This window comes from Suillus subaureus (assembly GCF_016647635.1).
Source record: "Suillus subaureus strain MN1 chromosome Unknown BJ212scaffold_411, whole genome shotgun sequence".
Classification (NCBI taxonomy): domain Eukaryota; kingdom Fungi; phylum Basidiomycota; class Agaricomycetes; order Boletales; family Suillaceae; genus Suillus; species Suillus subaureus.
The window spans coordinates 1-13,313 of record NW_024538967.1 but is presented as its reverse complement, the minus strand read 5'-3'; the positions used below and the strand labels follow the sequence as shown (position 1 = coordinate 13,313).

General features: G+C 50.4%; 7 protein-coding genes across 7 annotated transcripts; 6 read left to right on the top strand and 1 right to left on the bottom strand.

The window, feature by feature from the left end:
• Window positions 1–1,552: 1,552 nt before the first annotated feature.
• Window positions 1,553–1,707, top strand: BJ212DRAFT_1414280 (uncharacterized protein; the record flags this gene model as incomplete). Its single annotated transcript, XM_041337533.1, has 1 exon — window positions 1,553–1,707. A coding segment is annotated over one exon (155 nt), but the record flags the coding sequence as incomplete, so codon positions are not given.
• Window positions 1,708–3,235: 1,528 nt separating this feature from the next.
• Window positions 3,236–4,031, top strand: BJ212DRAFT_1414272 (uncharacterized protein). The gene is made up of 2 exons (XM_041337532.1): window positions 3,236–3,573; window positions 3,595–4,031. Exons 1-2 carry the CDS (start codon window positions 3,542–3,544, stop codon window positions 3,719–3,721), a joined length of 159 nt encoding a protein of 52 aa, XP_041185057.1. The 5' UTR covers window positions 3,236–3,541; the 3' UTR covers window positions 3,722–4,031.
• Window positions 3,884–4,818, top strand: BJ212DRAFT_1414269 (uncharacterized protein). The gene is made up of 2 exons (XM_041337531.1): window positions 3,884–4,680; window positions 4,739–4,818. The coding sequence occupies exon 1, from the start codon at window positions 4,074–4,076 to the stop codon at window positions 4,437–4,439; it is 366 nt and encodes a 121-aa protein (XP_041185056.1). The 5' UTR covers window positions 3,884–4,073; the 3' UTR covers window positions 4,440–4,680; window positions 4,739–4,818.
• BJ212DRAFT_1292322 (fibronectin type III-like domain-containing protein) lies at window positions 4,488–4,978 on the top strand (the record flags this gene model as incomplete). The annotated part of the gene is made up of 3 exons (XM_041332144.1): window positions 4,488–4,563; window positions 4,622–4,680; window positions 4,739–4,978. Coding segments are annotated over 3 exons (375 nt in total), but the record flags the coding sequence as incomplete, so codon positions are not given.
• Window positions 4,792–6,596, bottom strand: BJ212DRAFT_1571972 (uncharacterized protein; the record flags this gene model as incomplete). Its single annotated transcript, XM_041342069.1, has 9 exons — window positions 4,792–5,346; window positions 5,394–5,477; window positions 5,532–5,601; window positions 5,703–5,776; window positions 5,828–5,883; window positions 5,908–5,968; window positions 6,018–6,278; window positions 6,334–6,477; window positions 6,567–6,596. The coding sequence occupies 9 exons, from the start codon at window positions 6,594–6,596 to the stop codon at window positions 5,206–5,208; spliced, it is 921 nt and encodes a 306-aa protein (XP_041185054.1). The 3' UTR covers window positions 4,792–5,205.
• Window positions 6,434–7,076, top strand: BJ212DRAFT_1414248 (uncharacterized protein). The gene is made up of 4 exons (XM_041337530.1): window positions 6,434–6,477; window positions 6,585–6,608; window positions 6,660–6,816; window positions 6,871–7,076. Exons 2-4 carry the CDS (start codon window positions 6,590–6,592, stop codon window positions 6,887–6,889), a joined length of 195 nt encoding a protein of 64 aa, XP_041185053.1. The 5' UTR covers window positions 6,434–6,477; window positions 6,585–6,589; the 3' UTR covers window positions 6,890–7,076.
• Window positions 7,077–12,570: 5,494 nt separating this feature from the next.
• BJ212DRAFT_1472900 (uncharacterized protein) lies at window positions 12,571–13,082 on the top strand. Its single transcript, XM_041339019.1, has 2 exons — window positions 12,571–12,740; window positions 12,796–13,082. Exons 1-2 carry the CDS (start codon window positions 12,586–12,588, stop codon window positions 12,803–12,805), a joined length of 165 nt encoding a protein of 54 aa, XP_041185052.1. The 5' UTR covers window positions 12,571–12,585; the 3' UTR covers window positions 12,806–13,082.
• The last annotated feature ends 231 nt before the right edge of the window (window positions 13,083–13,313 follow it).

Sequence of the window (13,313 nt, the reverse complement as noted above, 5' to 3'; positions counted from 1 at the left end):
CGGCTGTGGGATGCAATCACGGGACAGCAATTGGGTGAGCCCTTGGAGGGGCACACTAGTGAGGTTTACTCAGTCTCGTTCTCACCGGATGGTACTCGCATCGCGTCTGGTTCAAAGGATAACACTGTGCGGCTGTGGGATGCAATCACGGGACAGCCATTGGGTGAGCCCTTGGAGGGGCACACTAGTTCGGTTTCGTCAGTCTCGTTCTCACCGGATGGTACTCGCATCGCATCTGGTTCAAAGGATAAGACTGTGCGGCTGTGGGATGCAATCACGGGACAGCAATTGGGTGAGCCCTTGGAGGGGCACACTGGTTGGGTTTACTCAGTCTCGTTCTCACCGGATGGTACTCGCATCGCGTCTGGTTCGGAGGATAACACTGTGCGGCTGTGGGATGCAATCACGGGACAGCCATTGGGTGAGCCCTTGGAGGGGCACACTAGTTCGGTTTACTCAGTCTCGTTCTCACTGGATGGTACTCGCATCGCGTCTGGTTCTTTGGATAAGACTGTGCGGCTGTGGGATGCAATCACGGGACAGCCATTGGGTGAGCCCTTGGAGGGGCACACTGATGAGGTTCGATCAGTTGCATTCTCACCGGATGGTACTCGCATCGCGTCTGGTTCGGAGGATAAGACTGTGCGGCTGTGGGATGCAATCACGGGACAGCCATTGGGTGAGCCCTTGGAGGGGCACACTAGTTGGGTTTGCTCAGTCTCGTTCTCACCGGATGGTACTCGCATCGCATCTGGTTCAAAGGATAACACTGTGCGGCTGTGGGATGCAATCACGGGACAGCCATTGGGTGAGCCCTTGGAGGGGCACACTAGTTGAGGTTTGACTCAGTCTCGTTCTCACCGGATGGTACTCGCATCGCGTCTGGTTCGAAAGGATAACACTGTGCGGCTGTGGGATGCAATCACGGGACAGCCATTGGGTGAGCCCTTGGAGGGGCACACTAGTTGGGTTTGGTCAGTCTCGTTCTCACCGGATGGTACTCGCATCGCGTCTGGTTCTTGGGATATGACTGTGCGGCTGTGGGATGCAACCACGGGACAGCCATTGGGTGAGCCCTTGGAGGGGCACACTAGTTGGGTTTCGTCAGTCTCGTTCTCACTGGATGGTACTCGCATCGCGTCTGGTTCGGCGGATAAGACTGTGCGGCTGTGGGATGCAATCACGGGACAGCCATTGGGTGAGCCCTTGGAGGGGCACACTAGTTTGGTTTACTCAGTCTCGTTCTCACCGGATGGTACTCGCATCGCGTCTGGTTCGCACGATAAGGACTGTGCGGCTGTGGGATGCAGTGAAAGTGCAGCTATCCTCCATGTCCAGCGAGCCAGATTCTTCCTCATTTTCACTCCATCGAAGCACTACACCTCCCACCCAACAAAGCCGTACCATGCCAACCAGCACTTGTAACAATCACGTCATTTCCTTCTCGTCCAGCCAAGAACACGCCCTGCCCAATCCCGCTGACTTGCTGGAACCCACTTCTCATCATAATTCTAATTCAACACCTTTCTTGCTGCAGGCTGATGGATGGATCATGGGACCCAATCATCAGCTCCTTTTCTGGGTGCCTCCCGCTTCCCGACGTCCATTTTATACTCCTTGGACTTCATTGGTGATTCCCAGAGGACATCCCGAACTTGATTTGAGCCGCATGGCACATGGGACACACTGGTCGAGTTGCCGAGATGCGTTAGTTCTTTGTGTTTATCATCCGTCCTTGCAGTTACTAACATTAGGACTTCTAGCTCCATGTAACGATGATTTTATTGCCGCAACATCGGGTGTACCATTTGATTCTTTGATTCCTTGTTCATTTCTATACCTAGCACCGAGCCTGAATTTACGGTTGTCTGACTGACTGATGTACTGTACTTAGAGGTGTACTAGTTAAGACTTGCCACCTACTCTGGTCTAGGTACGTTCGCAGTAGCGTTTTCGAGCCATTTTCGTCGTCTTCTGTTTTGTACTTGCCAGTATTTCCACATGCGCACAGATTAAGTGGCGAACTCCGTGTCTTGGCAAGCAGATTGCTTGAGCAATTCTTGCATGTCAAAGTCATGGCCGCCATTCCCTGATGACTCCAAATAATCTGGTTGCACCATTATTGCTTGCCTTCGGCGCAGTACAGTTTCATCGACAACGTCATTTTTGACCAAAGACATTTACTACAATCTGGATTTGAAACAGGATTCCAACTATCGTGCGTGGAACAACAAGGCTACCTTCTACTCGATCGCCCCATCCTGAGCATCCCATGTGGTCTCTGCAGTGAATCGACATCAATATATGTCTTGGTTGACGCACACAGTCTCATGATACAGGTATTTGAAGAGAATGGTGCTCCCGGACCTAGTAAATTTGAACAAGGTCGAAAACCTCTGCACCAAGCGAACGCTCTCGCAAGCGGAAATTGACCACCGGCTTCAGATGGTGCGCAAAGCTGCGCGGAAGGATAGGTTGTATTTCTTGCTGCACCCAGACAAACTAAGTTGTGGAGAATGATGACACCCCCCTCCTCTACCTAAGCCCTTGCCTGCTTCTACACTCTCGAAGTCGGAATTACTAGGATAGCCTCGGGTCACGACAGCCGATGTAGGTGTTGGGGAAGATTGGAGTCATTGAACAAGCGAAGGGAACGCGCGAAGAAGGAAAAAGGTTGAGTGCGATTTGAAGTAGATGTGAACGCTGCTGGCCGCGGAGAGGGAAGCTGCATGAGAAGCATTGCAGCTCAGTGCTCCCACTTCATCGTCTATGACATGCCGCAGAGCGATTCACTGGTATTGTCTTCGCACTTTGCATTGATGACATTATGTTCTGTCTGATTTATTTCGGATCGGTGCAAGGGTTTTTAAATACGACCTCTGAACAGATGCAGTGGTGCATTTGTTGCCTCATATATTACTCACTAGACGTCTGCTCCAACTTGCACATTCAGAATTTTAGCCCCTCCACGACTGCTGTTAAAATAAAGTTCGAACCACTTGAAAGATCACTATGTATAATTACATGGCCTATGGCCTCAGCATCATCTTCTACTTGGTCTGGCTAAGAAGACCGATACTAAGCGGGCGCACCGTGAGTTATACAAGTCCCCTACCACTCATCCTAACAGTATCTAAAACCACCCTCACCAACTCGTTCACGACTGTCTCGTCACCGAATTGCCATGGGCTTCCAATAACCTCCTCCGTACCAAGTCCCGCCACCGCCTCCGAGGATCAGATATGTAAGGGGAATTAGGAAGAACACAACTGATGGTGGCTAATCTGTTTGTGGTGAAATAGTGGTTGAAATAAGATCGATGGGTATTAGGGGGGTCGTGCAGTTGCGAGACTATGGCTGACTGGCGGGACGCGGGAGATAGGAATGCCACCGGTACTTGAGCTTCCTCGGGGCATGCTTCGGTTGTGGTGGTGGCGAGGGGATCTGGTTATGGTGGAGTCTGAAGCTGCTGAGGTAGAGGACGCAGATTGTTGACGGGTAAGTTTTGGACGGGGGGGTGCTGGGACGGTGGTACGAGTAGATGTTGTGGATAGAAGGATGGGGAAGAGGCTGGTGATAGAGAGCGGGGTGAAGGTGTTGGTGGAGTCTCGAGTTTTGGGCGTCTCCCGCATTGTACTCTCTAACGCATGAGCATGCTGAGCCTCGAGGGCCAAATGAAGTTCCTGGTAATATTGAGTTCAGTACGACACAAGGATCATGAACTCACGCGTGTTTTGTCAGACGAGAGTTCATTGTCATAGGACAGAAACTCCCTGACGCACTCCCACTCGCACAAACGAGGTAAGATGTGCAAAGAGTAGAGTTCTAGGACATTGTGATATGGCTCACCGTGGAAGGTACAAAGTCATATTGACCGTGTTTTGATACTTATCTCATGACCAACATTCAAGGTATCTGGATGCCGTATGTGACGAGTGTGATGAGGACTTGGTGCGGAAGGAATACGGAGCTAGGTTTTCGATACAGAGACAAAGGAGTAAATAAAATGAGAGATCGAGTTGGGAGTCCGGAAACGAACCTTGGCAGAAAAAGGAAATCAGTTCAGAGGTTATATGACGCATAGCTTGCTGTTGTTACTGTCATGTATAATTTTATTCGTTCTAGGTGCACCGACCTTGGCTCCGTCTGCTTCGGGTGGTAATGTTAGCGCTACGGTAGCTGGTAAGGTCACAATCTCAATTATTCATCAACTGCTGCAATCTTCTGCTTCCGCCAGTACCTCAGGCGCGTCCACAACCGGTGTTATCGCTGTTCCGCTCTCTAGCTATTCATTCGCTCCCTATCCTACACCTACTCTCAGCCCTCTCCCCCCAGTTTACCCTGCAACTGATCCTCTTCCGTTAGCATTGATCTACAAATCGTGCCCGATTTTGCGCCTGTGTGGGCTACTACCTACCAAAAAGCCAAGAACCTTGTAGGTGCATACATTTTAATCATCGATTCTTTTGATTGTCTTTGCTGATCAAGAGGATTTGATCGCTGCTTGGGAGAACGGGAAGGCTTCACCCATCGCTGAAGGGTCTTCTAGTGCGCTTTGGCGAGGTTCATTAAGACCAATGAAGGATCTGCAGGCTGATTTCATTACTTACCAGTCTCCAAGAACCTGCATTCCAGGTAACTTTCAAGGTCACGAACACTGGACCTGTGTCTGGAATGGAGGTTCGTGACACCACTTAACTTCATTATCTTGATGCTTACGCCCAAGTCACGCGAATAGATTCCTCAGTACATTCACTTCCCGTCTTCCGCTAGCAAGCCTCCATCAGTCCTAAAGGGCTTCACAAACGTCGAAATCTCGCCGTCAAGCACAGAACAAGCCTCGATCACGCTCTCGCGCTATGACCTGTCTATCTGGGACGTCGTCGCTCAGGGGTGGTGCAAGCCTGATGGCCAGATCTCATTCTCTATCGGTGCAAGCAGTAGGGACTTTAGGCTGCAGGGGGATATTCCTACTTGATCGTGCTTTTTGTTCGACACTTGTTGAATCGATTCAGTGCGTGTACTTAGTGGGTTTTTATCGTATCTTGGTATAACGCTAGTAATGCATCATGGGTCAAACATAGTGTTGGCAGTAGGATGTCTTCGATACGCAGCGTGCATCAAAATACTCTACGAGTAGCATTGCGTTCACGATGTGCACACGAACGGTGTGGCAAGTCCATTGCGCCTAGACAGCAATGTCCTTTACCTTGCCGTCCCATCCTTGGCATCCACTTCTGTGTGCTGTCGCTTTCGTTTCTCTTCAACTGTAGGGGCCGCCTCTTCTGTGGGAGCGACGTATACTTCTGCCCGTTCTGCTCGTCGTTTGAGGGTTGCTTCGGCTTGCTGTAGATAAAATGAGATTTTTTGCGGACTGCACAGTAAACATGCACCTTTTGTTTTCTTTGTTGAACTTCCCGGGCCTCCCATTCATGGGGCTTGAGGAAATACTCTCCCGACTCGAGCTGAAGGTCAACCTAGACATAACCAAGCATCAGCACTACTCGACAACCAGCAGCAGAGTGAATTACCTTCCGTAATCGTTGTGGCGGGGGAAAGGGCGTGTACACTTTCTTCGCTGGTTTCTCCTTTTTGTCGGAACTCGATGCATCAAGGCCTGAAGCCTTGCGCGCTTCTTCCTTAGCAGCGACTTTCCCGTTCTTCTTCATCGTCTTTTCGGAGGTCTTCAGATGTTCCTGAACGTGGGGAGGAACCGGTCCCAGGACTCTGTTGCTAATTTGGGATCTTTTGCGAGTTCCCTTCTTATCATCAGTTCCTGCGAACGTTTCAATAAAGCTGCGGAAAGAACAAATGTTAATTGACAAACCTTGATGCGGTAGATGGGATGAATGTTTTTCATGCAATCAAGGACTATTCGTGGGACTTATTTTAGTGACTTGTACGGACCCATGACGCTGACGGTATTCCCTTGTACGAGAATGTAGCACTGGGTTAATAGCTCAATGGCCTGAAAAAAGTCAACGACATGCAGACATTCAAAACTATGCAACGCTCACCTTCAACGTACTCCCATCCGGTCCAATAATCTGTTGTCTCCGTTTCACAAACCTGTCCTTGTTACGAACCGGATTCCCAATTTTGATGATATCGCAAGCCATGTCGTCCTGTAGTACCTTCTGAGCCTGCGTGATCGCAACCCCTCTTGCGAGTAGTTTGATGAGGTCTCTTGCTTTGAGGATGATGTGTGGATCGAATGTTTTATGTGTTGTCCGGACGGACATGGATCCGTGAACTAGGTCCAGTGTGCATGCGATACCCTGGGTGCTGAGTTGATGGTGTGCATAGTATGGCGGAATGGATGTGAGCACTCACGTGGGCGTCTAGAACTTTGGTTACGGCGCTCCAAACCTCCCTCAAGTACTTTTCTCTGTATTTCGGGAAAAGGGTTGCGAAAGAAGATTCTTCGGTGAATACGCCGCCTTTGTTGTCATCTGCTTGGAATGAATCGATTTTCCACTGGAGTAGAGTTGAGTACGTGTTAGAGCATGTGTGATTTGGGTGCTCACACTGGAGAGGAGGTACGGTGAGAAGCGGTTTTAACTGACGTGCGGGCGATGCTCACTGGTCGATGTCATCGGTGTCCCATGCTGAAATGTAAAGTTGCCTTATGGATTGTTAAGGAAGGTTTGGAAGCTTACGTTTTTCTTTGCAATGCCTCTTGTTTTTGTTGATGACTGGTTGTTCCTCTGAAGCAGCTGCCATCGTTTCAAGTAAAATGGAATTGCCTGCGCGAAGTTCGAACGTTATTATGCATATGCGCGTACTTCCCACGCGCCAGCTCATCAAAAGAACTCGCTGCCTTTTGGTCGGGTGCCAGTGTTCGAATACTCGGTCGTAGGAGAGACTTACCAGACTAGTGGCAGCCTGAGTCACTGGCCTTAGTGAGCTCATGATACCATTACTTGCAGTAGAGCCGCCTCACCAATATCAGCACCTTTGTCTCTTCCTATGCACCGGTCTCGTCGTGTGCTTGAAATTCGACTCGGAACAGTTGCTACCACATTAGCATGCAGGCTTATCGGGGCCAACTTGAACTTTGACAACGCCAGACCTAGCATGAAGGAGCTGCTGTGTAATTCGACTCTAGAGTAGACAGAGCTCTCTCGACTTTGCATCTCCCTTCATTGCACTGTGATGCGTATACACTAATCAACCTGCCGCTATGAACCGATGCGAATTGCGTGGCTCGGAATGGTCAGCGCTTGAAGTCAATGTGTTGGCCATGCTTCCAACGTTCGGCCCCGGCTCTGCCAAAGGATTAGACGCCTGTCCCCTTCTCACACTCTTCTCATTTCCCCCCACGGTTTTATTCATACTGATCTACGACCATTCGCTATGAGTGAAGACCATAGGCCAGATTCTCCTCCAGGAGCCTCCAGATCCATCCGGGCAAATGTTGCTGAAAGCTCGGTATGTGGTCTCTGAAATTCATCGCTGCCCTTACGCATTTTTCATCCAGAACCAACCTCGTAGAGGAATCTGTCGGTCCCTACGGAGATTGAAGAATGCGTTAGCCAAAAAACTTCCTGTGCGTGGACGTGAATACTGACTGTCATGAATACGGCTGATATCGTGCAGAAACGCTTCAAGCCAACAAGCAACTACACCGCTGCGGTCCAGAACGTTGAAACCGAAGAGGCTTCATCGGGTCAGAAAGTCGAGGTAAGTGCTTCTACTTGCCGTCCTAGTCCTTCTGTTTTCTTAGAGGCGCCCAGGACACGCTGCATCTCCATCCTTCCAACAACAACAAGTGTCCCACTACATCTGAGATTCCCAGCGACTCTGTGAACCAAGGGCTGTCCGGAGAGCCTGCTTCACAGGTATTTTCATCAAATTCTTTGATTTTCTTCTCTAATTTCGGTGGTCCCACAGGTTCAGGCTGCTCCTCCTGGCGACGAGGAAGGACCTAATCCCAAATTAGTCGATGCTGAGCTTGAGGGTGCTTGTGATGGCATGGAGAGCATGAGACGGCTCGGAGGACGCGCGACTTCTATTGCATCCGCCGCCAACAAGGCCCCAGCGGGTCTCGCTGCCGCGGATGATTTTGAGACGACGTACCTCCAACCCCTAAAGATTATCAACGATGTTCTTGAGAAGATCTCGGATGTATGGGTCATTCTTGTTGACTGGAAGCGAACTGATCAGGTTGTATAGGTACATCCGTACGCAAAGTTAGCGCTGTGTGTGCTGTCTGCTGCATCCAAAGTACGTCCGGTTCTTTTCGGAGTTCAGTCTCCTGCTCAAAAGTCGTAATTCCATGTAGATTATAATCGCTCAAGCGGAGCGCGACAAATCAATCCATGGTCTTCTCCAGAGAATGGCTAAAGTCTATCATTTCATGACTCAAGATGATGGCCTTGGCAAAATTGAATCGATGCGCGATATCGTGGGAAAGATAATTCAGCAGACTCTTGAGTGCGCCCGCTTTATCAGGGACTACTCGGAGACAAAGAGCTTTTGTGAGTCATCAAGCTGTCGCACTTCGTACATGAATCTCATACTATTATCGTAGGGAAGAGACTCGGGGAAAATGTTCTCACGAAAACCGAGACCGACGACATCATCACAAAGTACAGCGACATTTTGGATGACCTTATGCAACAATTCCGGGACCAAACTGATCGGGACGTGGTCGTCTTCGTCCATCGTACGGGTAAGGATTCTGACGCGGTTCTGTCTTTACGTTCACTCACCGTTTCAGGCGATACCCTGGATCTTGGGGATATCGCGTATGCAAAGGGCGCAGGATTAAATACCATGAAACAATGCCTCCCAGAGACGCGCACGGAGATTATCTCCCAGATTACGGATTGGATCAACGACAGCGGAGATGCTGCTAAACGCGTGCTGTGGCTATCTGGCCCTGCAGGAACCGGCAAATCAGCCATCGCTCACACGATTGCCAAATTGTTTAGTGACATAGGGATGCTCGGTTCATGCTTCTGCTTCGACAAGATCGAGAAACGCCATGAACAAGTTTTCTCCACCATCGCTCGTGACCTAGCTGATCATGATCCGAAGATGAGACGAGCATTGGCGGATGCTGTGAAAAATTCCACCTCACTCAAGAACTCGAAGGACATTTTCCAGCAGTGGGAGAAGCTTCTCATGGAACCACTGAAGAAATTACCTAGGTCAAGCGTGGAACCTGTCTTGATCGTGATCGAAGCGCTGGACGAGAGCGGCGGAGTGGAGACGCGGCGGGACCTTCTCGACATACTTGCCGGAACCCTTCAGAAAAAAGGTCTTCCCAAAATCACAGAACTCCCATCTAACTTTCGGATTCTCGTCACCTCCCGACCACTTCGTGATATCGAAGATACATTTCATGGCGCCCAGCATATTCTACCGTTATCCATGGACAAGATTCCAGCAGCAGTAGCGGAGCGCGACATCTGCGCTTTTGTATCTGACAAGCTAAAAGGGGTGTCGCGCTTGGGGGGCAAAGAGTTTGTGAACCTCGCTACGAAAGCCGATGGACTTTTCGAGTGGGCACGTCTCGCATGCGAATACATTAAAGGAAACCTTCCTGGCATAAACCCAAGGTCTCGCTTTGAAATTGTCATGAACCGCGATCCTGGGAAATGGGCAAACAAGTTGTATGATATGTATCGGCTTATTTTGGCAGACATCTGGCCACGAGATCAGTGTAGCGGCGACGAGTACCAGGAAGCACTAGCGGGGTTTCGTTCCGTCATAGGACAATTACTCAGCACAGCTGAACCCCTCCCGTTGGATTCCCTCAATGCCATGCGGGAATGTTTTCCAAACCACAACAAACATTACAATGTGGACATCATACAACATATGGGATCCCTCCTCAGCGGCACGACGGATTCACACATCCCTGTCAAACCCCTTCACGCATCCTTCCAAGAGTTCCTCACAGACCAATCATCCAGCGGAGACTTTTTCGTCGAGATGACGAAGGCGCAACACCATGACTCAGCGTTGGCATCACTTCGAGTGATGGAACATGGCCTTCGCTTCAATATATGTGATTTAAAGTCATCATACCTCCCTAATCGCGAAGATACCGGACTGGCTCAACGAGTCAAAACATCCATTTCCCCACATCTATCCTATTCCTGTCGATTCTGGGCTACTCACGTTCAAGCAACGGACTTCGACGATGAGCTCGCAAAAACGATGAGATCTTTTTTCGACGACGAGCGACTGCTCTTCTGGATCGAAGCACTCGGACTTCTCAATGCAATCAGGGGTGCAATTATTGTGCTTCCACTCGTTGCCAAGTGGCTGAAGGTGAGCACATGCCTGCGAATCAGTGTCGGATGAGCAGCTCATGAATAAATACAGGGTCATTCTGGATACGAAGATTTGCGGACGACCACGATGGATGTACAAAGATTCATCCAAGTGTCTGGCAGCATGATTTTGCACAGCACGCCACATCTGTATTTATCAGGGCTCCCATTCTCACCCGTCAATTCCGCCATGGCTACCAAATTCACGTCAAGGTTTCCGAATAACCTTCGTCTTGCATGCGGCCGTGATTTGAACTGGACAGTCGTTCAGATCGTAATCAATGGGCATACTGGTGGGGTTCGATCAGTTGCATTCTCACCTGATGGTACTCGCATTGCGTCTGGTTCGCAGGATAACACTGTGCGGCTATGGGATGCAGCGACAGGACAGCCATTGGGTGAGCCCTTGGAGGGGCACACTGATTCGGTTGAGTCAGTCTCGTTCTCACCGGATGGTACTCGCATCGCGTCTGGTTCTTGGGATAAGACTGTGCGGCTGTGGGATGCAATCACGGGACAGCCATTGGGTGAGCCCTTGGAGGGGCACACTAGTTGGGTTCGGTCAGTCTCGTTCTCACCGGATGGTACTCGCATCGCGTCTGGTTCTTGGGATAACACTGTGCGGCTGTGGGATGCAATCACGGGACAGCCATTGGGTGAGCCCTTGGAGGGGCACACTAGAGAGGTTTCGTCAGTCTCGTTCTCACCGGATGGTACTCGCATCGCATCTGGTTCGCACGACAAGACTGTGCGGCTGTGGGATGCAATTACGGGACAGCCATTGGGTGAGCCCTTGGAGGGGCACACTAGTTTGGTTCACTCAGTCTCGTTCTCACCGGATGGTACTCGCATCGCGTCTGGTTCTTTGGATAACACTGTGCGGCTGTGGGATGCAATCACGGGACAGCCATTGGGTGAGCCCTTGGAGGGGCACACTAGAGAGGTTTCGTCAGTCTCGTTCTCACCGGATGGTACTCGCATCGCATCTGGTTCTTGGGATAAGACTGTGCGGCTGTGGGATGCAATCACGGGACAGCCATTGGGTGAGCCCTTGGAGGGGCACACTAGTTCGGTTTTGTCAGTCTCGTTCTCACCAGATGGTACTCGCATCGCGTCTGGTTCGGAGGATAACACTGTGCGGCTGTGGGATGCAATCATGGGACAGCCATTGGGTGAGCCCTTGGAGGGGCACACTAGTTTGGTTCACTCAGTCTTGTTCTCACCGGATGGTACTCGCATCGCGTCTGGTTCTTTGGATAACACTGTGCGGCTGTGGGATGCAATCACGGGACAGCCATTGGGTGAGCCCTTGGAGGGGCACACTAGTTTGGTTCACTCAGTCTCGTTCTCACCGGATGGTACTCGCATCGCGTCTGGTTCTTGGGATAACACTGTGCGGCTGTGGGATGCAATCACGGGACAGCCATTGGGTGAGCCCTTGGAGGGGCACACTAGTTCAGTTTACTCAGTCTCGTTCTCACCGGATGGTACTCGCATTGCGTCTGGTTCTTGGGATAAGACTGTGCGGCTGTGGGATGCAATCACGGGACAGCCATTGGGTGAGCCCTTGGAGGGGCACACTAGTTCGGTTTTGTCAGTCTCGTTCTCACCGGATGGTACTCGCATCGCGTCTGGTTCTTGGGATAAGACTGTGCGGCTGTGGGATGCAATCACGGGACAGCCATTGGGTGAGCCCTTGGAGGGGCACACTAGTTCGGTTTCGTCAGTCTCGTTCTCACCGGATGGTACTCGCATCGCGTCTGGTTCTTGGGATAACACTGTGCGGCTGTGGGATGCAATCACGGGACAGCCATTGGGTGAGCCCTTGGAGGGGCACACTAGTTCGGTTTTGTCAGTCTCGTTCTCACCGGATGGTACTCGCATCGCGTCTGGTTCTTGGGATAAGACTGTGCGGCTGTGGGATGCAATCACGGGACAGCCATTGGGTGAGCCCTTGGAGGGGCACACTAGTTCAGTTTACTCAGTCTCGTTCTCACCGGATGGTACTCGCATCGCGTCTGGTTCTTTGGATAACACTGTGCGGTTGTGGAATGCAGTGAAAGTGCAGCTATCCCCCATGTCCAGAGAGCCAGATTCTTCCTCATTTTCACTCCATCGAAGCACTACACCTCCCACCCAACAAAACCGTACCATGCCAACCAGCATTTATAACAGTCACGTCATTTCCTTCTCGTCCAGCCAAGAACACGCCCTGCTAAACCCCGCTGACTTGCTGGAACCCACTTTTCATCATAATTCCAATTCAACCCCTTTCTTGCTGCAGGCTGATGGATGGATCATGGGACCCAACCACCAGCTCCTTTTCTGGGTACCTCCCGCCTCCAGACATGCATTCTATACTCCTTGGACTATATTGGTAATACCCAAAGGATATCCCGAACTTGATTTGAGGCGCATGGCCCATGGGACACAGTGGTCGAATTGCCGAAATGCGTGAGTTCTTAGTCTTTGTCCTCCGTCCTTGGAATTGCTAACATCGGACTTCTAGCTCCATATAACGATGATTCTATTGCTGCAACATCGAGTGTACCGTTTCATTTTTTTGATTCCTTGTTCATTTCTATACCTAGCACCGAGTCTGAATTTACAGTTATCCGACTGCTGCAGAGGTGCACTAGTTAATATGTAGTACTCTAGTACTGTATACGTTCACAGTAGCATTTTCGAGCCGTTTTCGTTTTTTTTTTCGACTTTTCGGTTGAATCTGATATTTCCATGTATGTCATGTGAAGAGCCGTGGAAACTTCGTCGCAGCCAAGGTGGCGAAGAAATGAGCGTCTTAGTAAGCAAAATTGTCTGAGCCCAATTCTTACACGTCAAAGTCTTTGGTCATGGCCATTCATACCCTCATTTCGAAAAAATCTGTGGCCACGCTATTGTTTGCCCTTCAGTGCGTGAGCCCGTTGGTGCAATATAGTTGCTTCATCGACGATGCCATTGTCGATCACGGTCATTTGCCAATTTTGGCTTTGAAATAGACTGCTGGCGATCTAATTAGCCTCAGAT